At 50.8% G+C, this 26,075-nt stretch overlaps 1 protein-coding gene across 1 annotated transcript in view; it reads left to right on the top strand.

Moving 5' to 3' along the window:
• Positions 1-238: 238 nt before the first annotated feature.
• Positions 239-26,075, top strand: part of SLCO2A1 (solute carrier organic anion transporter family member 2A1) — a gene marked incomplete at both ends in the record, with an annotated part of 349,518 nt that continues 323,681 nt past the window's right edge. The window contains 2 exons of the mRNA XM_080696611.1: positions 239-329; positions 403-419. Coding sequence (XP_080552737.1) covers positions 239-329; positions 403-419 — 108 coding nt within the window. The remainder of the gene's footprint in view (positions 330-402; positions 420-26,075) is intronic.

The raw sequence follows: 26,075 nt of genomic DNA on the forward strand, positions 1-26,075 counted from the left end.
GCCCCTGGAGCGCAGGAAGGAGGGCTGTGGGCAAGAGGGGAGCCGGGAGACCCACAGCTTCTTAGCCACGTTCCTCCTGTCCTTGGAGAAGGAAGACTCAGCCTCCACCTAATTCCCAAGGATCACTAGAGTAGCAACTAGAAGGCCGAGAGGGAGAGGAGCTAGATTGGCTTGGAGGCTGATCGCCAAGGACGGGAACGCCTGGGCAGCAGGTGCACTGGCTCTGTAACGGAGCGCCATGTTCCCTGGCTCCGCGAGGTCCCAGCGCGGGTCTGCTGCTCAGCTCCTCGCTGCCCTCTGGGATCACTACACCTTGGGGACTATTGAGGGTGTGGGTCTTGCAGAAGCCACGGCCTCCTCCCGCCTCACCTGGAGTGGGTCAGGCGCCATTGAGCGGCCCAGGAGGCAGTGCCTCGAGTGTATATAATTCCCTTTTTTTGTGGCACCGAAGACGGCTGGCTCAGATTCGTCTCCGTGAACGACGCTGGCCCGGCCCCGCTGCCACATGCTCCCGAACCTTCTGGCTGGGCTCCCGGTCCTCGTTCCTCCTCTTTTAAGTTCTTGGCCCATGGCATTCGATGCTTGTTGATTCGGGGGACATCGGCTGAAATGCCCACGGGACCTCACCCACCCACCGGCAGCCTTGTGAACCGGCGCCACGGCTCCTGTCCCTGGAACACTCTGTCAGTTTGGGTTATAAACTGAGCCAGAAGAAACGAGCCTCCAGCCAGGCACCTTGCCCACCTGTGGGCACGAGTGGCCCTGCCCAGCTACCAGTTTTCTGCGGAAACTGAAAAAGATGTCTTGTTCTTCTCAATGTCTCCGTTGCCACCTGAAGGGCCTGGGAGAAAGAGCTGTGTTGTCGAAAACTAGCCCGTGAGCTACAAAGATGTGACTCAGACGGGCTTGCGAATGGAGCCCACATCACAAAATGGCACCCGTGAGGCTGGCTCCTCAAACTACCGCGCCCAGCCCTGCGGCAGGGCCGGACACTCGGGATTAGGGCGGCGCTGAGCATGGCAGCCTTCCGCCATCATTGACTTTGGTCTTAAAGACCCCCCAATTCAGCCCAGTAGCGATTGGCGGGTTTTAGTAGTTCTGTCTTTACTATTTTTAGTCCTTCCTGACTCTTTGTGTGTGTCTGTTTGTTTTATTTTTGTTTGTTTGTTTTCCTTTACTGTTTTTCGATTCTGTACATGTATAATTTCCATGATTTCCCCAAGATTCCTTTTGAAACATTTGCATTTGCTGGACAATTGCATATTTTTTTAACTCCGCTCCCCATCCCCCCGTTGAAAGCTGAGAATACATTTTGGTTCACGTGCATTGTTTACAAAGCAAAAAGAAAAAAAAAAAGAAAAAAATATCGTGAAAGGAAAAAAAACAATTTAATATATTTTGGATTAATATTTGGTATTTCTTTTAAAGTATTTTTTTTTTGTGCTGTGAATGTTTTCTGCCAAAGACCATGACGTGTGTCTGTCTGTTTAAGTTATCATGAATATTTAAAATGTAAACTCGACTTTTCTGTTATGCCGCCCTGTACCAGGATTGCTGCTGCATTCCACTGGGTATAACAGTATTTTAATAAAAAAAAGTATTCAAGAGTGGTGTCTCTGCATGGGTGAGAGAGAGTTTGTACTAACAGAAGGAAGGGGATGAGGGCTTTCTGGGGCCGCTCAAGTCCGAGTCCAGAGACCCAAGAGAAACCCTAGGAATCTCATGAAGCTGCTAAGGAGAGAGTTGGAGTGAGGATATGATTGGCTTTTTTTTACTTTATTTATTATTTATTTATTTTACGGTACTGGGGATGGAACCCAGGGGCATTCTACCTCTGAGTTACACTCCCAGCCCTATTTTTATTCTTTATTTTGAAACAAGGTCTCACTAAGTTGCATCATGAGTGTTTGATCTCTGAGTTACACCCCCACAACCCTATTTTATTTTGAAACAGGGCCTCACTAAGTTGCTGAGGCTGTCCTCGAACCTGTGATGCTCCTGTCTCAGTCTCCCAAGTGCTGGGATTACAGGTGCCCAACATAGGCTTTTTTTCACCTCTTTCTTTCTTCCTTTTTCTCTTTCTTTCTCTTTCTCTTTCTTTCTTTCTTTCTTTTACATATGAGAGAGAGCTTCTAGGGATCAAACTCGAGCATTCTACCTTTTTAGTTTATGTAGCAGGATCTCACTAGGTTGCTGAGAGCCTCATAACCATTGCTGAGGCTGTCCTTGAACCTGTGGTCCTCCCGTCTCAGCCTCCCAAGTATGGGATTAGAAGCATGCTCCACCATGCCCGGCTTGTTTTCCACTTTCATGGAGAACATTTCTCAGGTTGGGAGGACAGCAAGGCTGTGGCCGATGGCAGAGCTTCAAGTAGTCTTGACATCACGCGCATGGCGACCACAGGGGTGGGGGCGGGCATCCAAAGGCGCCGTTACTCCTGCTCCGTGCCTCCCGCCCAGCACCACACAGTCCTGTTCTGTGACCACCCAAGGGTCCAGGTGCCATTCCAGCGCTCTGCCTGGACATTTGTCCAGGTTGCTTGAGACTATGGCGTGTTCTTGGGCACGGACTCTTCCTTTGCTGTGTGACGTCACCGCTCTTTGCTGTTGCTCCAGAAAGTAGATCGCTCCCACTCAGAAAACGACCAATCTCCTTCTGGTATGTTCTTCCCATTCAGGATGTGGACGAGTGGTCAGAAAGCAGACCAGAGAACCGGCCATGGTGGTGCACGCTTGTAGCCCCAGTACTTGGGAGGCTGTGACAGGAGAATCATAGGTTCAAGGACAGCCTCAGCAAGTAGGGAGATTCTCATCAATCTAGCGAGACCCTGCTCCCAGATAAGAAATAAAATCAGGCTGGGGGTGGAGCTTGAAGGTAGAATGTCTCTGGGTTCAACTCCCAATACCATGGGAAAGAAAAGAAGAAAGAAAGAAAGAAAAAGAAAGAAAGGGAGAGAAAGAAAGAGAGAAAGAAAGAAAGAAAGAAAGAAAGAAAGAAAGAAAGAAAGAAGGAAAGAGAAAAAAAGAAAGAAAGAGAAAGAAAGAAAGATGCTGACCAGGAGGCAGCAGGCAGCTAGACAGGTTACAGGACATGCCCACAAGCGTGGGTGCAGTGTCGGGGCAGGAATGACGAAGCAGCAGCCACACTGGTGAGTGAAGCAGTGGGCTCCTAGAGAAGGTGTCCTGGTAGCAGCCTTCCTGCCCACAGGGATGGAGCCAAGCAGGTGGAAGAATTCTCCGGGCATCTCCAGCAACTTCGCAGGTGCCACTGGGCTCTCCTGGCTGGGGAAGGACCTGCCTGCATCCTGCCCCTGCCTTGCTCCTGCCCAGGCCTGGCCCGGGGCTCAGCGGAGTGGGTAGGATGCTTGCCTGAGATGCAGGCTCGACCCTGGAGGCGGGCTGAATAGTGAGCCCCTGTTCCTGTCCCTGCTGGTCCTCTGCTAAGGTTTAGTGTCCAAAACAAAACAGCAATGACTGTGGCAGGGGCTTCTTGTTCAGCTCCTCCTGCCCCCCAAGAGCCAGGGGAGTATTGCTTAGACCTGGGAGCAGTAAACCTGACAGCGTCATCCTACCCAGAACCTTGGCCCAGGGAACTGTATGTGTGTCAGACAGACAGACTGTCTGAGAATTAAACCCAGGAGCATTTCAATTTCACCTCTGAGCAATACCCCTCAGCCTTTATTTTATATATATATAATGTACATATATATATTTTGTTTTGTTTTGTTTTGTTATTGTTGTTTGGTGTGGGTTTTTTTGGCGGTATTGGGGATGAAACCCAGGAGCATTCTACCTCCAAGCTATAATCTCAGCCCTATTTTTTATTCTTTATTTTGAAACAGGGTCTCACTGACTTGCAAAGGGCCTCACTAAGTAACTGAGGCTGTCCGCGAACTGCGATTCTCTGGTCTCAGCCTCCCAAATGCTCGGATTACAAGTGTGAGCCACCACACCCGATTCTCTATTTTTTATTTTGAAACAGATCCTGTCTGGGTAAGTTGCAGAGGGTCTTTCTTGCTAAGTTACTAAGGTTGGCCTTGAAGCTGCGATCCTCCTGCCTCAGCCTCCCGGGTACTGGGATTACAGGAGTGTGCCACCATGCTGGCTGCCCAGGAATTTTCAAAGCATCTGTGCTATCTGGAGGAATCTCGTCTGCCAAGGCACACCTTAATATTTCTTTGGAGTATGAAGAAATCGATGCCAACGTGCCCAGGCATGACCTTGTGAACATGTGTGTGCGCGCAGATGCCAAGTGCCCCACAGAAAGATGCGAGAAGCAACCGTATTTTCTGGCTGGTAGTCTACAGGACCCCAGAGCTCTTCAGCCACCTGCTCACTGAATCGTCTTCTCTGAAAAGGGGTTGGGCAGGCTGCTTGGTGTGCTTTGAAATGCAGCCGAACAAAGCTGAGCTGATGGAACTGCAGGCTGTGATGGGGTTGGATGAGCCCCTCAGGGAAGAGGGTGTCTGTCCCAGGTGTCTGAATGAATACCTGTGAAGGGGTAGAGGCTTGGCCAACACCAAGGGTTTTTTTTTTTTTTTTTTTTTTTCAGTACTGGGGATGGAACCCAGGGGCATTCTACCTCCTACCTACACCCTCAGCCCTATTTTTTATTCTTTATTTTGAAACAGGGTCTCACTGAGTTGCAAAGGGCCTCACTAAGTAGCTGAGACTATCTGCGGACCGCGATCCTCCTGTCTCAGCCTCCCCAATGCTGGGGTTACAAGTGTGTGCCACCACGCCCAGCCCAATTCCTTTTTAAACCTGCCAGCTCTGCCCAGCAGCACGCACCCTGGGGCAGGAGAGCAGCCTTGAGAGTTCTGAGTGGCGGTTCCAGCCTCTCCTCTCTCCGGCCTGGTTAATTGTTAACTCTTTCTCTGGCTTGAACATGTGCTAGGCTCAGAGAGCCTAGTACAAACGTGCCCAGATAGGGGAAGCAGGTGGGTGCCCAGTCGCCCTGAGCTAACCACAGCCACTTCCGAGCTGAGGACCCCAACTGAACGGGACACTTGTCTTGCGGCGAGGGCCTGGCTGGGAGGCAGAGAGTGGTTCCTGAATAGCCCTTGCTGTCCAGAAACCCTGGCCACAACTGGTCACGCCATGTTGAATCCAGATAGAAAGCCAGGGGTAGTGGCGTCCACCTGTAATCCCAGTACTTATGAGGCTGAGACAGGAGGATCGCGGGTTCAAGGCTAGCCTCAGCAACTTTACAAGACCCTCAGCAACTAGAGCCTGTTTCAAAGTAAAAAATAAAATAAGGCTGGGGTGTAGCTTGTTTCATTCTCCAGTACGAGAGAGAGAGAGAGAGAGAGAGAGAGAGAGAGAGAGAGAGAGAGACTGACTGTGTATAAACTATAAAATTCACCCACCGGGTATGGTGGTACATGCTTGTAATCCTAGTACTTGGGAGGATGAGACAGGAGGGTTGGAGATTCCCGGCCAGTCTCAGCTCCTTAGTGAGGCCCTTTGCAACACGGTGAGACCCTGTTTTAAAAAAAAACAAAGAATGAGCCGAGTGTGGTGGTGCACACCTGTAATCCCAGCATTTGGGAGGCTGGGCCAGGAGAGTCCAGGTTTGAGGACAGTCTCAGCTACTTAGCAAGGCCCTTTGTAACTCAGCGAGACCCTGTTTCAAAATAAAGAATAAAAAATAGGACTGGGGGTGTAGCTCAGAGATAGAATGCCCCTGGGTTCCATCCCTAGTACCACGAAAGATAAAGGTAAAATAATAAATTTTAAATGCAAAACAGCAGCCAGGTGTGATGGCACATGCTTGTAATCCTAGTACTTGGGAGGCTGAGACAGGAGGATCACAGGTTTGCAGCCAGCCTCACTCAGCTCCTTAGTGAGGCCCTCTGTAACTTAATGAGACCATGTTTCAAAATAAAAATAAATTTTAAAAAATGGGTGTGAGGGTATTCAATCCCCAGTACTGCAAAATAAATAAATAAAAAATAAAGGAAAATTGCAATTACAAAATTAGGTCTTGAGTTTGGGGTGGGGCCTGTTCAAGGGAAAAACCCAAGGCGTAAATTTTGTGAGCTTCATGGTACATCTGGACCCAGGCTCTGCATGCCATGTCTCCCACAAGGTATGTATGCAGTTGGGGAGATTTTCACAAACAGGTCTGGGGGCCTGAGAGGGGCTTCACCACAAAGTCCGGCCAGCAGGGCTGACCAGCTTGCAGAGGCTGCGCACTGTGGCTGGTTCCATGCCACACAGTGCCCTTGCCCACCAAGCAAACCTCCAGCCCCCTCCCTGGCAGCGTGGGGTGGGGCACAGGCCCCTCAGCTGCAGTGGGAACGTCACCATTAGCTTGGGATTCTGCGCAAGCCAAGTTGGCTTTTTGCAAGTCCAGGAGCTTTCAAAGTCCTACTGGGGGACACGTCCCGGTGTGTTGAGCAACAGAGTGGTCCTTCCCCTGCTGGCCTGGGCTGCCTCATCTGGAGTCTGGCATCTTGTCCAGCTCCGGGAGGCCCTGCCCAGATTCTCCTCGGTGGCCTCGCTTTCCACTGTGGGAATCCTCCCAGCCTGTTGCATCAGCAGCAAAACACCCAGATCCCTAGGGCGCGTGATTGATTCACGGACCTCGGGAGAGGCTCGCCCCAACATAGTCACCTTCTGGTCCAAAATGAGAAACAATCAGGCCATCTTTCCAGAGGTCTTGGTCTCTGCCTCAGCCTGGCGGCTCCTCCCTCTTCTCTCTCTCTCTCTCTCTCTCTCTCTCTCTCTCTCCCTCTCTCCACCCCCCCTTTCATTTTATTTCTCGTAAGTAGCCATGCCGTTCATTCATGCACGCATTCCTTCATTCCTATTACACGTGTTTACATGCATCCAGCACTGTGGTAGACGCCCAGGGTCTGGTAGCAAAAAAAAAAAAAAAAAAAAAAGGCAGATGATATGTCTAAACTCCTTTATGTTCCCACTACTGTCTGTTTAATCTTTACACTCCAACCTAGGGAGATCCTGTTTCAAAATAAAAAGAAAATAGGGACCAGGAGTGGTGGCACACGCTTGTAATCCCAGCATTCGAGAGGCTGAGACGGTTTTCGGATCAGTTCTCAGTGAGCCTCAGCTACTTAGGCCCTTTGCAATGCAGTGAGACCCTGTTTCAAAATAAAGAATAAAAAATAGGGCTGGGGATATAACTCAGAAGTGGAATGCCCCTGGGTTCCATCCCCAGTACCGCAAAAATAAAATAAGGCTGGGGAGTATAGCCTGGAGGTAGAATGACCCTGGATTCAATCCCCAGGACTAAGAAGAAAATAAAAACTCCATCCTGGGCCAAGTACTGGGTGAAACCATTATGCTGCGCCTGTGTCTTTGTGTGTGTGCATATAAACGCTTTTTTTTTTTAACTTTTCATACTTTCATTGGTACACGGTAATTACCATCGTGGCGAGGCTCAAAGCAACAGCAGGATCCTGCAGGAGCCCTGGGGTGTTTCCCTCGGGTCCACCCTGCTCCCCTTCCTCCCTCCCCCTCATACACGGCAGTGGTGCCTTCATGTATGAACATAAACTTATCTGAAATGCTTCCTTCCTCAGCCTCTGTCTTTCCCTTCTCCACCTCCCTCCCCAGTCCCCTTCCCCTGGTCTCTCTCCTCATTAATTTTTATTTATTTTTATTTATTTATTTATTTTGCGCATCTGGGGATGGAACCCAGGGCCATTCTATCTCTGAACTACACCCCCAGCCCTATTTTATTCTTTATTTTGAAACAGGGTCTCACTGAGTTGCGGAGGGCCTCATAAGTAGCGGAGGCTGGCCGTGAACCGCGATCCCCCGGTCTCAGCCTCCCGAATGCTGGGATGACGAGCATGCCCGCCACACCGGCTTCTCTCCTCATTGATCTGAAGTTTCTTTCGTTTCCAATTTTCTCTTTCGCTTCTGCACGAGAGAGAAAGCTCCCGACCCCCGACCCCGCGACTTTCGGAGGCGGGCGGATCTTGCTCGGCATACCATCCTCTAGTTTCATCTATTTTCCTGCAAATGATATAATTTGGTTCTTCTTTCTGGCCAAGTAAGATCCCATTGTGTGTATGACCACGTTTTCTTTATCTGTGGACGAACCAGTCTTCCTCACAAGACGTGACACCTGCTGCTCAGCTCCGGTCCAACGGCCCTGTGTATGCGAGGCCCTCTGAGCAGCGGGGGGGGGGGATCTCGGGCCACCGTGGTCCTCACCTCCGGGTCTCCGCACCTGTCATCTCTGCTCTGGAATGACGCGTCCCCTCCTTGCTCCTCCAGCCTGGGCATCCATCCCTCCTGACCACCTCCCCCTCCAGCATCCTTATGGTCCTATCCGACGGCGAGGGCCTCACTAAGTAGCTGAGACTGTCCGTGAACCATGATCCTCCTGTCTCAGCCTCCCGAGTACTGGGATGACAAGCGTGCGCCACCACGCCCGGCTTATAACTGACCTTTTCAATTATTCAGAAGTTTACGACATGTTCAGGGCTGAAGTCACAGTTGTTCCTGAACATTGCCCACAGTAGCCCCTGAAGGTATTTTGACCAGAGGTCCCAGGTCCCTCTTCTTTGACCAGGCCCCCTCCTTCACTGGAGGCGGCAGAGGATGAAAGGGACTCTGAGTGGGTGTTGTCTTCAGGTCAGGAGGAGAAGCTGCGCCCGAGGGACTGGGCAGAGCCGCGGGTGTGAGCGCAGAGCCAGCCCCGCTGGATGGCTGGCCCCTGAGTCAGCCGTGCTGATGGCCACCTGGGCCTGTGCCAGCCCAACCGTGGGAACGCGGGCGGAACCAGAGCTCCCTCCACTCCCAGAGCCGCTCCCGCCTGGCCCCTGGCCTCTGGCCTCTGGGAGTGCAGGAAGGTGGGTAGGGCAGACCACTATCAGGTTAGTGGTTACCAGCCACACTCGAGGCAAGAACTCACAGGGGTTCACAGGTGCAACCTGCCTTCCCTTCCCCCCACAGTCAAGGGAGGGGAGCCGGTTGTGGTGGTGCTCACTGGTAATCCTAGTACTTGGGAGGCTGAGACAGGAGGATCGCGGTTAACGAACAGCCTCAGCTACTCAGTGAGGCCCTTTGCAACTCAGTGAGACCCTGTTTCAAAATAAAGAATAAACAATAGGGCTGGGGGTATAGCTCAGAGGTAGAATGCCCCTGGGTTCTATCCTCAGTGCTGTCAAAAGAAAAGGAGAGGGAGGCCGGGCGTGGTGGCGCACGCTTGTCATCCCCGCGCTTGGGAGGCAGGGACAGGAGGATCGCGCAGGTTCGAAGCCAGCCGCACGCGCTGGCTTAGGAGACCCTGTTTCCAAATAAAAATGTAAAAATAGGTCTGGGAGTGTAGCCCGGAGGTAGAAGGGCTTCCAGGAACCCCAGTACCACCAAAAATAAAAAAAAAAAATTAAAAAAAAAGAAAGAAAAGGAGGAACCCCCCCACACACTCCTGTCCAAGAAAGAACTCTCTGTACCACACAAAAAATAATGATAAAAAATAAAGACCCTGGTCTTCATACCTCTTCTGATCCCTGGGGGTCAGGAAGCCTGATCAAATTGTGGCCTGAGCCTGGCTCTTCTCCCTGCAGCCCTCACGCTGGTCCCTGGGAGCCACGAAAGGATGGGGCCAGGAGGTGGAACCTTTACGGCCCTCCCCTTTGTGGACTCTGAGGACCAGTCTTCCGAACGCACTCATTCTACAAATGCCCACAGAGCGCCTACGAGGTGCCAGGGAAACAGTGGGTATAGAGCAGAGAAACCCTGGCCTGTGCGACTGACATGCAGCTGGTGGAGGATAAGAGCAGCTCAGGATGCTCCTGAGACTGTTGGAGTAATGGTCCTGAGCCGGGCGCGGCGGCGCACGCTTGTCATCCCAGCGCTTGGGAGGCTGAGACAGGAGGGTCGCAGGTTCTTGGCCAGCCTGAACCTGTGGAGGTTCTCCACAACTTAGTGAGACCTTGTTTCAAAATATAAAGAATAAGGCCAGGCCTGGTGGCACACGTTGAGACAGGAGAATTGCAGGTTCGAAGCCAGCCTCAGCAACTTAATGAGGCTACAACTTAGCGAGACCCTGTTTCCAAATAAAAAAAGAATAAAATAGGTCTGGGGGTGTAGCTCAGAGGTAGACTGCCCCTGGGTTCCATTCCCAGTACCACCAAAAAAAAAAGAAAAAGAAAAAGAAAAGAAAAGGAAGAATAAAAAATAGGGCTGGGGGTATAGCTCCAAGATAGAATGCCCTGGATTCAATCATCAGTACTGAAAAAAAAGAAAAAAGAAAAGAAAAATAACAATGATCCTTAAAAACTATGATGAAAAGCCAGCTAATTTTCTTTTTCCCAACCTGTGTTTGATTTCTTGAGTAAGGTCAAAGAATCAGAAGCTGAGCCGGGTGTGGTGGCGCACGCTTGTAATCCCAGCATTCAGGAGGCTGAGACAGGAGGATCGCGGTTCACGGCCAGCCTCGGCTACTTAGTGAGGCCCTTCACAACTCAGTGAGACCTTGTTCCAAAATAAAGAATAAAAAATTGGGCAGGGGGTGTAGCTCGGAGGTCAAATGCCTCTGGGTTCCATCCCCAGATCCGCAAAAAAAAAAAAAAAAAAAAAAAAAAAAGAATATAAAATAGGGCTGAGGGTGTAGCCTGGAGGTGGACTGCCCCTGGGTTCCATCTCCAGTACCGAAAATAAAAATAAAAATAAGAAGAGTCAGTGCTGTAAGCAAGCTGGTAGGGCAGAGGGAGCGGTGTCATGTTAGAGTATGTATCTTTCGGTTTGAGGGTTTCCTCATGGGAGACTTACTGGGCATTGAATCCAGGGGTGTACTACTACTGAGCTACACCCTCAGCCCTATTTTATTTTTTGTTTTGAGACAAGATCTCACTAGGTTGCTAAGGGTCTTCCTAGTTTGCTAAGGTTGGCCTCAAACCTGAGATCCTCCTGTCTCCACCTCCCAAATACTGGGATTACAGCTGTGCACCACCACACCTGGTTTTAATTGTTTGTTTGCTTTTGCAGTACCGGGGATGGAACCCAGGGGCATTCTACCTTCCAGCTACAACCCTTGCCCTTTTTTTTTTTTTTTTGCAGTACTGCGGATGGAACTCAGGGGCATTCTACCTCTAAGCTATACTCCCAGCCCTATTTTTATCTTTATTTTGAAACAGGGTCTCACTGAGTTGCAGAGGGCCTCACTAAGTACCTGAGGCTGGCCAGGAACCGCGATGCTCCTGTCTCAGCCTCCTGAAGCCTTAGATCACAAGCGTGCGCCATCATGCCCATCTTACTTTTCATTTTCAAACACAGTCTTGCTAAGTTGCTGAGGCTGGCCTCAACCACAATCCTCCCCTCTCAGCCTCCCAAGTACTGGGTTGACAGGTATGCGGCACCATACCTGGTTGAACAGGGTAAGTTTCCAGCGTTAAGCAGATTGAGGTGCTTTATGGGCAATGGAAGTGCAGGTGCCCAGCTTCTCTGAGCACCAGCAGCTCTGGGGATCCGAGGCCCTCATTTGCACGTGTCCTGACTTTGGAGCAAGAAGCAGCCAAGTCTTTGCAATGAGAGCCCTTCTGGAAACCCGGGTTTTACCACCAGAGGATTAGAGCAGTCTCACTTCAGTCTCTATCAGCCTCCAGGACAGAGCTCTGCCCAGGCCATTCTCTGTGCCTAGAACATCCTCCCCTTCACCCCCAGCCCTTTGCCCTTTACGTCCTTCGGGTGATTTAGAAATCAGTGTAAAGCCGGAAGTGGTGGGCACACTCGTAATCCCAGTACTTGGAGGCTGAGATGGGAAGGATCATAGGTTCGAGGACAGTTTCGGCAAGTAGTGAGTGAGACTCATTAACCTAGAGAGATCTTGTTTCAAAATAAAAATAAAATAGGAGCCAGGTGTGGTGGCGTGTGCACGCTTGTAATCCCAGTACTTGGGAGGCTGAGGCAGGAAGATCACAGTTTGTGGCCAGCCTCAGCTACTGAGCGAGGCCCTCCGCAACTTAGTGAGACCCTGTTTCAACATAAGGAATAAGAAAATAGGGCTGGGGTGTAGATTGGAGGTGGAATGTTTTTGGGTTCAATCCCCAGTAAAACAAAAATAAATAAATTAATAAATTAATTAAATAAATAGGGCTTGGGATGTAGCTCCGAGGTAGAATGCTCCTAGGTTTAATCTCCAATGCCAACACACACACACACACACACACACACACACACACACACACACACACAGCATAAAGGTCAGCTCTTTAAAAAAAAAAAAAAAAGGAAGAAAGAAAAAATTAAAAGGTCACTCTTCAGGCAAGATTTCCCTGACTACCCCCAACTGAGTCGAGTCCCCACCAGTGTCTGTTCATTGCATCGATGTAAAAACTCTTCACTACTGTCACTAAAGAAGTGACAACTTTCTTCCTTACAGAGGAATTGCACTTAATAAACACAGAAGGAATGAGGAAATAGGGAGTCATCATTAGCACGCCAGATCTCTGCAGGCAGGCCCCACCCACGGACAGTACAGTCGCTGGGTGAAAGTTTAAGAACAGCGGTACTTGCACAGCCTCCAAATGTTCTCCCCAGGACTTGACCGCTCCGTAGATGGGCAGGGTCAGCTTGCCCAGCGGTGCGCACATCGGAACGGGAGAAGTTAGCGAGGCCATCTCTGCAAATGGTCTACCCTAGACCTCAGCTTCTGGGAACGTCCAGATGAAGAGATGTAGGCCTTGCCTTCGAGAAGCCAGGGTACTGGGGAGGTACAGCCAGCGTACCAGGAGATACTGGGAAAGGTTCCAGAAAAGCACAGAGAAAGCAGCGTTAGTAGGAGGAAAGTTGAGCCGCCCGCTGGCCCTTCAAGACCCAGCTCAAGGCCTCTCCCTTCTGCGTCTAGCTCCGGATCGTGACCCCCATATCCTGGCCCAGTTACAAGCTACGGTAACCGTTACTGTGATCACAGTTGAACCCTAAAGCAAAGATAGCACAATCTCAGATCCCCGAAGAAGCTACTGCGTGAAATGTTGAAAATAGAGCTAGGGAGTCACGAAGGAGGTAAAATACCAGCCAGGTTATCAGAAAAGTTGCTTTAACCAGAACCCGGCACCATCAGGGAGTCAGCAGCCTGTGCGGGAAGGGACCAACGAGCCACACGTTTGGAGAGTCACGCGTAGTCCCAATCGGCCAGCCGAGTCACGTGGTGGAGCGGAAGCACCGATGTTTTATAGGCATGCCGACTCTCGCGACACCTGGAGTCCCGTGACCTCTGGAGCCTGTCTCACGATGTTTGGAGTCTCGCGACACCTGGAGTCAGTCTCGCAATATCTTTGCTTCTGGCTTCCGGGGTCTGCCTCCTGTCCCCACTGAGGGGTCACGTGGGGGAGCGGAGGGGGACCTGACCTATCACTGGGCTCTTGTGGATGGTGCTAACTGAGGCAAGAGGAGATTTGTTTTTGGTTTTGGTACTAGGGATTGAAGCCAGGGGCATTTCTACCTCTGAGCTGCACCCCCAGCCCTATTTTATTTGTGTTTGGAAACAGGGTCTTGCTAAACTGTGGAACCTGTCCTCAAGCTGTGATCCTCCTATCGCAGCCTCCCAAAGATTGGGTATCACGGAGCCAAAGCTGTAACAGTGTGAGATGGAGCCATGGGTTATTGTTCTTAGCTAATTTAGAAAAAACATAGCCAGCCGGGCGTGGTGGCGCACACTTGTAATCCCCGCGCTTGGGAGGCGGAGACAGGAGGATCGCGCAGGTTCGGAGCCAGCCGCGTTGGCTTAGGAGACCCTGTTTCCAAATAAAAAAATATAAAAATAGGTCTGGGAGTGTAGCCCAGAGGTAGAAGGGCTTCCAGGAACCCCAGTACCACCAAAAAAAAAAAAAAAAAAATAGAAAAATATAGCCAGAACTATACTGCTGTAAGCTTAAGCAAATTTTATTATTACAAAGGTAAAAAGAAAGAATAGAGAATTATTAAAGCACTATGTCAGAGGGAGAGAGAAAGAGAGAGACAGACAGATAGACAGACGTAGTGGAGTGCCTTGAAGGTAAGACACTGAGGTTTTTGGATATAGAAACATTTTTATAAAGATTCATCATCTTCCATCTTGCTTGACCAATAGTCTTCCTGGCCGACTAGGTGTGGGCCGCCCATTATCTCCTGTGCAAGCCTTGTGATATAATTATGAGGATCTCCTACCTCACATCCTGCTCGACCAAAAGCCTTCTTCCTGCAGGTGTGGGCCGGGCTCAGGTGCAAGCCGAAGCCTTTGTTAACACCAAGATGTGCTACTTATCTAACAAAGTCAGGGGTCACGTGCTATCTGCCCCCTTTGACAAGGGCCTGTACCATTCTCCCCCATCCTTGGGGAATTTTAGCCTATCTGCTAGAAGTTATTTATTATGCAAGCTTGTCTTTCAAATATGAAGGCCCTGGGCTACAACTCTTTTGCGCACTGAATTTTAAATTGTAGCGGCTGCTTCCCTCTCCCTGCCTGAGTGCCTGTGCGGCACCTAGGCCCTGACTCTGTTTTACATTTTGAAATTAATACCAAAGCAATTTTCCAATACCAGCGCACTCCCCATCACTGGGATTACCATGCCAGGCCGAGGGGATTTTCTGGTAAGAGTCGGTGGGTTTGGAGTTAACCCTTGGCAGAGCCCCTCTCTGTACCACACGTCCTCTTTCCTCCAGTGACTGCTCAGAAGCTCTAGCTGCCCAGGCTGACGTGGGAGGAGGACGAGGGCCCGGGGCACACAGCCAACACCACCCGACGTGAAGCCCTGGCCGCCTTGTTCACCGTGGGGCGCACGGCCTGTTCCTTCACCTGTGAAACGTGGGCTCCCGGGACTTGTGTAAGCGCCATGGGAACGCTTCACCAACGCGCTAGAAGTTGTGTCACCACCTGGCGGGACCCGGGTTCACACAGGGGGTGGCCCAGAGCAGCGCACCCTTCCTCCTAGGACCCTCTTCACCCTGTCCAAACGTCGCCAGCCATCTTAGTCATTCTCCTCAAGGTGGGGCCCACCTCAGGCCCATCGGTGTTCTTCCCTGGAATGGAGTTCCCTCTCTCCCCTGCTCTGCTCTCCTCTCCCCTCTTTCTTTTTTTAGTAACTATCATATGTTGGTATATACCAGACAAGGAATGCAGAGCTCTACAGCAGAAACAGATTTATTTAGGCGATAAATCTGGGAGGAGGCACTTGACCAAGAGAGTCTACAAGATTCAGGGGCCTGGCTTATACACTAGGGCCTTCTTATGGGGCACTAGGAGGGGGATTGTTACACAGGCCTGGCTTTTCCCCATCGGTGATCTGGCTTTTCCCCATCGGTGATCTTGACGGGGGCTGGGCAGGTGCGTTCGTGGGCTGGGGCGGCCATGGGAGGGCCACTTTTCTGCCATTGCTGGAGTTACTGGTTCTCCACCTCCTTGGGCCAGGCCTCACAGCCAGACCTCACGGTGCCCACATTCTTCCCTTCTGTTCTTCCTCTCTCTCTTTCTTCTTCCTTTACCCTCTTCCTTTTTCTTTCTCTTTCTTCTCCTCTTTCTCATTCTTTTATTTTTTGGAGTGTGTACTAGGAATTGAACCCAGGGGCATGCTACCTCCAAGCTACACCCATATAAATACTATATATATATATATATATATATATATATATATATATATATATACACACACACATATATACATACACACATATATACATATACATATATATTCATATAATATATAATACAAAGAATACATACATACATACATACATATATATTATTTATTTTAAAACAGGGTCTCACTGAGTTGCAGAGGACCTCACTAAGTAGCTGAGGCGGGCCGCGAACCTTGATCCTTCTGTCTCAGCCTCCCAAGTACTGGGGTTACAAGCCTGTGCCACCATGCCTGGCTCCTCCTCCTTTTTTTTACTCTTTGACTGTGTACTGGGAATTGAGCCCAAGGGCAGGCTACTTCCAAGCTACATCCTCAGTTCTTCTTCTTATTATTATTCCTATTATTTATTTTGAAACAGGGTCTCACTAAGTTGCTGAGAATCTGCCTATATTGTTGAGGCTGGACTCAAACCTGCAATCCTCCTGTCTCAGCCTCTCAAGTACTGGGATTACAAGAGTGTGTCACCGCACCCCTCTCCCTCTCTCCCTCCCTTCCTTCCTTCCTCCCCTCTGGACTGAACCCAGGGCCTCAAACAAGGCAGGCAAGTGCTCCACCACAGAGCCACACCCCAGGCCCTTTCCTGAGACTTTGTAATTCAAAACGTAAGAAGTGGGTCTGTTCCACTGTGGTGGCACAGGCTTGCGCACGCTTGTAATCCTGGTACTTGGGAGTCTGAGACAGGAGGATCACAGGTTCCCAGCTAGTCTTAGCTACTTGGTGAGGCCCTCCACAACTTAATGAGACTCTGTTTCAAAAGAAAGAATAAAAAATAGGCCAGGCATGATGGCATACGCTTGTAATCCCAGTACTCAGAAGGCTGAGACAGGAGACTGGCAGGTTTCTCAGACAGCCTCAGCTACTTAGTGAGGCCCTCTGCAACTCAGAGAGACCCTGTTTCAAAATCAAGAATAAAAAATAGGGCTGAGGGTGTAGAGGAGAGGTAGAATGCCCCTGAGGGTTAATCCCCAATAACACACACACACACACACACACACACACACACACACACACACACACATACCCCTTGTGATTAGGCCTGGAGCTTTGCTCTCTGAGCTTCACCAGGTAAATAAAACTTGTTTCATCCTAATCTGGCTTCTGGGTCCTGGACACTGCTACTCCCAAGAGGCAGAGGTCAAAACTGCCAGGGGAGAAAGTGAGGTCAGAAGAAAGGGGCTTGACGGGGCCCTTTCAGACCCCAGTTACCCACCGCCACCCCGTCCTCGGGAGGGTGAAGGGTCCAGGAGGCTGCTGTGCCCTCTGCCCCGGGCAGGGTGAGGCAGGTCTGGCTGCCTCTGGGATTCTGATTGGCACATTCTTACTTCCTTGGACATCCTTTCTTCCTTTCATGGGGTTGTCCTTTGACCTCAGACAGGTGGCTACACGGGATCTTGGGCATGGAGTCACCTGGCCAGCTCGTGACAGCTCTGGGAGCTGCTCTCTAAGGCCACCAGGCTGGCTGGCTGGCTGGCTTTTTTCTGTTTTTGGTACTGGAGATTGAATTGAGGGGCATTCTACCTCTGAGCTACACCCCCAACCCTATTCTTTTCTTTTTTTTAACAGAGTCTAAGTTGTTGAGGGCCTCACTAAGTTGCTGAGATTGGCCTCGAACTTTCCTGTCTCAGCCTCCCAAGTACTGGGATTACAAGTGCACGCCATCAAACCCAGATGTCTGTCTGTCTGTCTGTCTGTCTGTCTGTCTCTTTCTTTCTCTCTCTTTCTTTCTTTTTTCTTTTCTTCCTTTCCTTTTTTCCCTCTCTTTCATGTTTTTACTGAGAATTGAACCCAGAGGGCATGCTATACCCCCAGTTCTATTTTACTTCTTTTATTTTGAAGCAGGGGTCTCACTGAGTTGTGGAGTTTTTCACTAAGTTGCAGAGGATCTCATTAAGTGCTTGAGGGCCTCACTAGGTTGCTGAGGCCAGCTGTGAACCTGTGATCCTCCTGTCTCAGCCTCCCAAGTACCAGGATTACAGGCACTGGTCACCACTGACCTACCAGGCTCTCTCTCTAAAGCACCTCCGCCATCACATACCTAGCATCCTAACACTCTTTCCTTGGGATTCTCTCTCCCTTGGCTTCCAGGAAGAATCAGAGGCCCTAGAACCCCATGGTTCTGCGGTCAGAATCCCTGTCAGCACCCTAACCCAGGAGCATTTGACCTCCAAGCTACACCCCCTGCCCTATTTTTTATTCTTTATTTTGAAACAGGGTCTCACTAAGTTGCAGAGGGCCTCACTAAGTAGCTGAGGCTGGCTGCAAACCTGTGAGCCTCCTGTCTCAGCCTCCCGAATGCTGGGATTACAAGCTTGCGCCAACATGCCTGGCTTTTTGCATTTGTTCTAAAAGCTATCCTTTCATCCTTTTAAATGTGCTCCGAGGCTGGGTGGATGTCACCAAGTGTCCCCAGCTGCCTTTCCTCCAGGGAATGCTAGAGAGAGCGCCAGGGCTGCCACCCCACCGTCCACACATCCCCCCACCCCGCCCCCGCCCAGGCCTGGTAACTATGGGAAGAACAGCCCATAATAAACATGGAAGGGCTGGCCTTGGCTGCCAGGATAACGGTGAACACCGAGTAATGTTTCAAAAAAAGCAAGAGTAAGCCTTTTATCAATTTATTCAGACCCTGTTTTCAAATACAGAAACTAAACAGGGCTGGGGGTGTAGGCTAGAGGCAGAATGCCCCTGGGTTCCATCCCTAGTACCACAATAAATAAATAAATAAATAAATAAATAAATAAATAAATAAATAAAAATAAGGAAATAAATAAGGAAATGAGGTCAGGTTTGGTGGCACACACCTGCAATCCCAGTACACGGGAGGCTGAGATGGAAGGATCGCAGGTTAGAGACCAGCCTCAGCAACTTAGAGAGACCACACTTCAAAACACAGCCGGGCGTGGTGGCGCACACTTGCAATCTCAGTGCTTGCGAGAGGCTGAGACAGGAGGATCACAGGTTCGCCGCCAGCCTCAGCTACTTGGTGAGGCCCTCTGCAGCTTGGTGAGACTGTTTCCAAATAAAGAATAAAATAGGGCAGAGGGTGTAGCTCGGAGGTCGAATGCCCTTGGTTCCATCCCCAGTACCACAAAAAATAATAAATAAATAAAATTAAAAAAATTAAAAGTGAAAAGGGCTGGGGCGTAGCTCAGAGGTAAGAAGCCCCCGGCTTGAGGAAGGGAGGGAGAGAGGGAAGAAGTGACAGGTACTTGTGGGGAAGAACAGGATCAGGTGGAGCTGGGGTAGGAGCCGGCTGGGGCCGTCAATGGAGTGAGCAGGGGGACCTGGAGTCGGAAGTTCCAGAAGGAGGTCCTGTGGGAGAGGAGGAGGAGGAGGGGGCGGCCTGGTCCCCAGCTCACTGTAAGGACTCTGGACTTTAGGGGAGTGCGGGAAGGGAGGAGGCATGGTGGCTCAGAGCTTAAAAATTCCAGTGGAATGAATGTTTGAATGAATGAATGGTGGACCCGAGTGCCTGACCGTGCCCACTCTTCCCAGAGAACTGACCGTAGCTATCCGAACAGATAGACTTCCATTCTGGTCTCCGGATCTGGCCTGGGGACCTTGGCAAATTTCTCCTGCCCAGTCCCTTCCCACCGAATCCTGGTTCTCAGGCTGGAGGGGGCGAGGGTCTGGGCAGCCCCCAGATGAGGGTGTGATTCTTGTGCACACCCACTCCCTAAGTAGAAACAAGCATCTGGATGTTCTGGATACTTCCAAAGACTCAGCCCCAGGGCGCCCGTCAACAATGAACTCCAGCAGGACTGAGCTCTTTCCCACTTCCAACCCAGATACTTGGAATTCTCTAGATAAATGGCTTTCCAAAGAATGTGAAGCTTCAAGGTGTTATCTCCTGCACCCCACCCCCGTGACTGCCCCCCAACAGTGCCAGGACTCCCACATCTAGGTCTCTTTGGCTCTTTTGACTTTGACCCGATCGGTCCTAACTTAAGAGGGAGCATATTGGGGGCCGGGGGCCTCTGAACGCAGGCCGCCTGTATAACTCAGGGTGTTTCGGCACAGCTCTGAGCCGGCAGGTCAGCTGAGGAATGAGGCTTTTTGATAGGCAGCCAGACCCCCAAATTAAAGCCTGCTGAGCCCGAAAGGAAAGCCGAGGACCAGGCCTTCAGAGGGTGGAGGGAGGCGGGCAGTCCCCTCCCGTGGCAGGCAGGATGGCCCGCCCCCCATTCCGGGGAGGGGGCAGAGACCCAGTGCCACCCTTCCCTTCCGGCCTCAGCCCCTTCCCGGCCCAGCCGGCCGAGCACTGCAAGCCTGGGCTCCAGCTCAGATTCCTAGCCTCTTGCCCTTGCTCGCAGGTACTGGCTGCCAGAGATTTTTGCCTGTAAACAGGCAAGAGCCCCAGATTATCTTGACATAGTTGAAATAACCGTGGCCATTTTTTTCCCCTCTTCCCAGAATTCAGTGAAGGCCAGAGATTCCATGAGTCATCTGACTTGATTTTATTGGGTTCTTCCTCGTGCTTTCCCGCCCTGTGACCCTGGGAGGGCAACCTGGGTGCCCCCGGCTTTCCAGACCTAAGGGGGCTGCCACACCTGCTGGCCAGGAGTCCCTCTGCCCCAGGGCCCACCCGGCCGAGGGGTCAGCTCTGTCCTGCAGGGACCGGGGAGTGAGGAGCTAAGGTTCTGGCACAAAAGCAGCAGCCACCAGGGTTCAAATCCTGGCCCGTCCCCTGTATGAGCTATCATCTCTGAGCCTCCGTTCCTACTGTCCAAAATCGGGGTGTCCCCGGCTCCTTTCTCTTAGGGTAGCTGTGAAGATTGACTGGCTAATACGCAGAGGACTTCATAAAGAACTCTAAGCCAGGCGTGGTGGTGCACGCTTGTAATCCCAGCATTCGGGAGGCTGAGACAGGAGGATTGCGGTTGGCAGACAGCCTTGGCTACCTAGTGAGGCCTTCTGCAACTTAGTGAGACTTGTTTCAAAAATAAAGAATAGCCGGGCGTGGTGGCGCACGCTTGTAATCCCCGCGCTTGGGAGGCAGAAACAGGAGGATCGCGCAGGTTCGAAGCCAGCCCCGCGCGCTGGCTTAGGAGACCCTATTTCCAAATAAAAATGTAAAAATAGGTCTGGGAGTGTAGCCCGGAGGTAGAAGGGCTTCCAGGAACCCCAGTACCACCAAAAAATAAATAAATAAATAAAAAATAAGGAATAAAAAATAGAGCCAGGCGTGGTGGTGCACGCTTGTAATCCCCGCGGATCCCTGAGTTCATGGACAGCCTCAGCTACGTAGTGAGGCCCTTTGCAACTCAGTGAGACCCTGTTTCAAAATAAAGAATAAAAAATACTGCCGGCGTGGTGGCGCACGCTTGTAATCCTTGTGCTTGGGAGGCAGAGACAGGAGGACCGCGCTGGTTCAAAGTCAGCCTCGCTGGCTTAAGAGACCCTGTTTCCAAATAAAAATATAAAAACAGGTCTACAGGTCTGGGAGTATAGCCCAAAAGTAGAAGGGTTTCCAGGAACCCCAGTACCACCAAAAAAAAAAAAAAAAGAAAAGAAAAAAGAATTAAAAATAGGGCTGGGAGGATAGGGCTGGGAGGATAGCTCAGGGCTAGAATGCCCCTGGGTTCCATCCCCAGTACCGCAAAGGAAAAAAAAAAAGATCAGAACAGTTACACAGAAGAAAGGGAACCGTTTTGATGGTTGAGAAGGAGTCCTTCAGACACACAAGGGAGCAAGGACATCACTGAAGACAGGCAGAGGCATTCTAAGAAGCTGGCGTAGTAAATTTAGGAATCCAAAATGGTAAAAACCAGGCAGGGTGGCGCAGGCCTATGATCCCAGTATTCGGGAGGCCGAAACAGGAGGACCATGGTTTTGGGGACAGTCTCAGAAACTTAGGAAGACCCTGTTTCAAAATATAATAAAATAATAATTAAGAAGAAGAAGAAGAGAAGAAGGAGGAGGAAGAGGAGGAGCAGCCAGGAGTGGTGGCAAACACTTGGGAGGCTGAGACAAGAGGATAAATTGGAGGCCGGCGCACAGTAACTTAACAAAATTTTGTTCCAAAATAAAGTAGAGCCGGGGCGGTGGCCCACTCCTGTAATCCAGTGCTTGGGAGGCTGACACGGAGGGTCCCAGGTTCGAGAGTAGCCTAGCAATTTAGTGAGGCTCTCGGCAACCGAGGGAGGCCCTGTTTCAAATCAACACAAAATAAGAAGGGCTGGGAGTGTAACTTGGAGGGAGAATGCTCCTGTGTTCCATCCTCAGCAATACATGCACACACACACACACACACACACACACTCACACACACGTACACATGCACACATGCGCACACACGTGCACACACGCGCGCACGCGCACACACATGCACATGCGCACACGCTCACATGCTCACACGCGCGCACACATGCACACTCACACACAACAGGGTTAGGGTATAGCTCAGTGGTAGGACACCCCTGGGTTCTTGTGTGTGTGGCACCAGTACCACACACGCACATTTTTGTGTGTGTGTGTCTATCTATATAGATAGATATACAAAAATTTTTTTCCAGTTAGACAAGAGGAATAAATTCTAGAAATCTGTTGTACAACTGTGAGTATAGCTAATCACAGGGTATTGTGTACTTGAAAACTGCTAAAATAATAGATTAAGTACTCTCGGCACAATGTACTGGTGAGTGTGTAAAGCAATCCATGGGTTAATGGGCTCCACTTAGCACCTCCACAACACGTATCTATTTCCAAATATTGTGCTGTGGAGATACATGCCTTTAATTCACCCATGAAAAATAAATAAGTCCAAAGAAGTTCGTAGTCCAGGCCATGGCGGCAGAGACAGGTGCTTGAGTGAGGCGCCAGCCAGGATGGTCTGCAAACCCCACCTGCCCTGGACCCCGGGTCCTGGCGGCTTTGCCTGGAGGCCGAAGGCACTTGGGGCTGCCGGGCCGGCTGGGGGCTGCCCGCCCAGCTGGAGGCTGCCCACTGGCTGGAGGCTACCCGCCCGGCTGGAGACTGCCGCCCGGCTGGAGGCTGCCTGCCCGGCTGGGCCACCTGGGATGCAGCCCAGGCATCTGGGTTCTGGCCTGGGGCACAGGAGCTGTCAGCGACTCCAGGGTGACTCGGTTGTGAAATCCTCTGTGGGTAAGTGGATGTGTCCTTGTTCATGCAAAATATGCAGGGAAGGGAGGCAGAGGGGAATAAAGGGAGGGGAACTGCAGCATCTGACTTATGGTCACAAGAATCTCCCAAAGCAAGAACCACTGCACCCATTTTACAGACTCACCGAGCCACCTGTCAAGGTCATTTCCAGTAAGAAACAGAAGGAAGGTACCGTTCCCATCAGTCATACTTTAAAGCCACGGCTTTCTTTTAAAGAATCAGGTCATGCCGGGCAGGTGGCGCACGCCTGTGATCCCAGTACTTGGGAGGCTGAGATCGGAGGATCGCAGGTTCGAGGACAGCCTCAGCAACTTAGCCAGACACTCGGTGACCTAGGAAGATTCTGCTTCAAAACAAGAAAAAAAAAAGGCTGGGGTGTAGCAGAGATGGAATTCCCTGGGTTCAAACCCTAGTGTCACTGAGAAAGAAGGAGGAAGAGGAGGAGGAAGAAGAAGAGGAGGAGGAGGAGGAGGAGGAGGAGGAGGAGGAGGAAATGTCTTTAGTCATACCCCTGCAACATAGCAACTATTCTCTCCCTCCCTCCCTTCCTCCCTCTTTCTTACTTTCTTTGGTACTGAAGATGAAATAGTGCAACCTTCTAACTCTGAGCTACACCCTCCAGCCCATTTTTTATTTTTTATTTTTGAAATAGGGTTTCACAAGGTTGTTGAGGGTCTTGCTAAATTGCTGAGGCTGGCCTCATATCTGCAATCCACCCTTCTCAGCCTCCCAAGTCCTGGGATTACAGGTGTGAGCCACCATACCTGGCTTATTTTCAGCTTTTTATTTTCAAATTTCTGTTTATTTATTCCTTTTGCAGTACCGGAGATGGAACCCAGGGGCATTCTACCTCTGAGCGGCACCCCCAGCCCTATTTTTTATTTTTTATTTTGAAACATGGTCTCACTGAGTCACAAAGGGCCTCACTAAGTGGCTAAGGCTGTCCTCAAACCACGATCCTTCTGTCTCAGCCTCCCGGCTCAGTCTCCCGGATGCTGGGATTACAAGCGTGGGCCGCCATGCCTGGTTTAAATTTCTTTTTCTAAGCTTATTTATTTACTTGCAGTGCTGGGGATAGAACCAGGACCTCACATATACTAGGCAGATGTTCTACTGCTCAGCTACACTCCTTCCAGCCAACTTTTTTTCTTTTTTCTTTTTCTAACCCCCTTCCCATCTTCTCTTCCTTTTGTTCACTGAACATTAGATCAACATTTGCAATGTTGCTAAATAGTCTTTAAAATAATCACTTTTAGCCAGGCATGGTGACACATGCTTGCAAACCCAGCATTTGGGAGGCTGAGACAGGAGGATCGCGGTTCGTGGACAGCCTCAGCTACTTAGTGAGGCCCTTTGCAACTCAGTGAGACCCTGTTTCAAAAATAAAGAATAAAAAATAAGGCTGGGGGTGCAGCTCAGAGGTAGGATGCCCCTGAGTTCCATCTCCAGAACTGAAAAAAAAAATTAGTTTTACATAACATTCTTCCCTGTGGATATAACGTGATTCACTCGGGACTATAAAGCCTCTCCGCCCCCAGCCTTCCCCAGACAGGCTGCCGAGGCAAACCAGAAGGTTATGTAGGTCAGCAGACCTGACCAGGCCTGCCACCGCGCAGGAGAAGCCAAGTCCCTCCCAAGGCCAGGGCCGCTCAGGAAGTTATGCCCTGTCTCTCCCTCGGTCCCCTCCTCCGACAGCCACCGCCGGCCCTGGACTCCCTCGCTTCCACCCAGCACACTGGCCACAGAATCCGGGTGGCCAAAGGCTGCTGTCAGGGGAGGGGGGGGGGAGTCTTGCTATTGGCAAAAAGCCAAAGAGCATCCAACGAGCCCACAGGCTGATCCCTATGACTAGAGGGATGGAGCCAGATCTCTGCAAAGGGCCCAGGGTAGCCCTGAGGAAGCCCCTTCCAGAGAGTTCCCTGCTTCCTGTCCCTGCTGGGGGAACACAGCTACAGGCCAGGCTGGCTTCCCCACAGGTCCAAGAGGGCCGCCGCTGGAAGCCGAACCGCTCCTGGCAGGCAGAGCCAGCTGCCTAAGGTGCCGGAGAGCACATTCCAGGATGCTTCTCTGCTTTTGTGTTTGCAAAGCAGATGTTTGGGGAGGTTGGGCTCCGAATTGCTTCACGGCTGCCAGCCCCATGGGAAATGGCTCGCATTCCCAGCATAGCTGGAGGGCTGTGAAGCAACAGACTGGAGGCCTCGCGGGCCCAAGGACGATGAGCCACCGCCTCGGCATCCTCTCCCCTTGGGTTCCGGGATGGGGCACGCTCACAGTCTTTCCAAGAGGCCCTGCGGGGCCGGGCGCTGGGAAGTCTCTCCAAGGGCGTCTCTCAGCATCACTGCCATGTCGCTTATGCAAGCCCAGGACGGGCCCTTTCCAAGGTCACGTTGTCCAAGCCCCTGCCCAGGGATGCACGCCCGGTGCCAGGAGAAAGGGGCTCCAAACACGCTCACGTCACGTGAGTGAGAAGGGCTTAGTCACGGCAGCGGTGCTCTCCTACGATCTCAGCTCCTCAGGAGGCTGAGACAGGAGGCAAGATCTGGTCTCAAAATTAAAAAAAAAAATTTTTTTAAAGGGCTGGGAAGCTGGGCATGGTGGTGCACGCTTGTAATCTCAGTCCTTGGGAGGCCAAGACAGGAGGATCGCAGGTTCGAAGCCAGCCTCAGCTACTTAGTGAGGCTCTCTGCAACTTAGTGAGACCCTGTTTCAAATTAAAGAATAAAATATAGGGCTGGGGGTGTAGCTCAGAGGTAGAATGCCTCTGGGTTTAATCCCAGTACCACACACACAAAAATCAATGAATAAATAAATAAATGGCTGGTGATTTCGCTCAGTGGTAGAGGGCTTGGTTAGCATGTACCAACTACTGAGTTTAATCCTCAGCTCCAAGAGAAAGAGAGAGAGACAGAGACAGAGACAGAGATAGAGAGAGAGACAGAGAAACAGAGAGAGAGAGAGAGAGAGAGAGAGAGAGAGAGAGAGAGAGCAGCTTCCTCTAGCTGATGGGATTCCAGTTTCTTCTGAGGGCATTGCTGTTTCTCTTTTTCTTCCAACAAAGAATATGCATCATTTTAAGTCTTGACAAACGAACAAATATAAAATTAGTGTGTGTGTGTGTGTGTGTGTGTGTGTGTCTGTGCGCACGCGCGCGTGGGGGTAGCGTACTAGGGATTCAACTCAGGGGGATTCTACTGGCGAGCTACATGCCCAGCCCTGTTTTGTTTTATTTTATTTTATTTTTTGTGGCACTGGAGGTAGAACCCAGGGGCTTTTCTACCTCCGGGCTATACTCCCAGACCTATTTTTATACTTTTATTTGGAAACAGGGCCTCACTAAGTAGCTGAGGCTGGCTTCGAA

This window comes from Muscardinus avellanarius, assembly GCF_963383645.1.
Source record: "Muscardinus avellanarius genome assembly, chromosome: 5".
NCBI classification, from domain to species: domain Eukaryota; kingdom Metazoa; phylum Chordata; class Mammalia; order Rodentia; family Gliridae; genus Muscardinus; species Muscardinus avellanarius.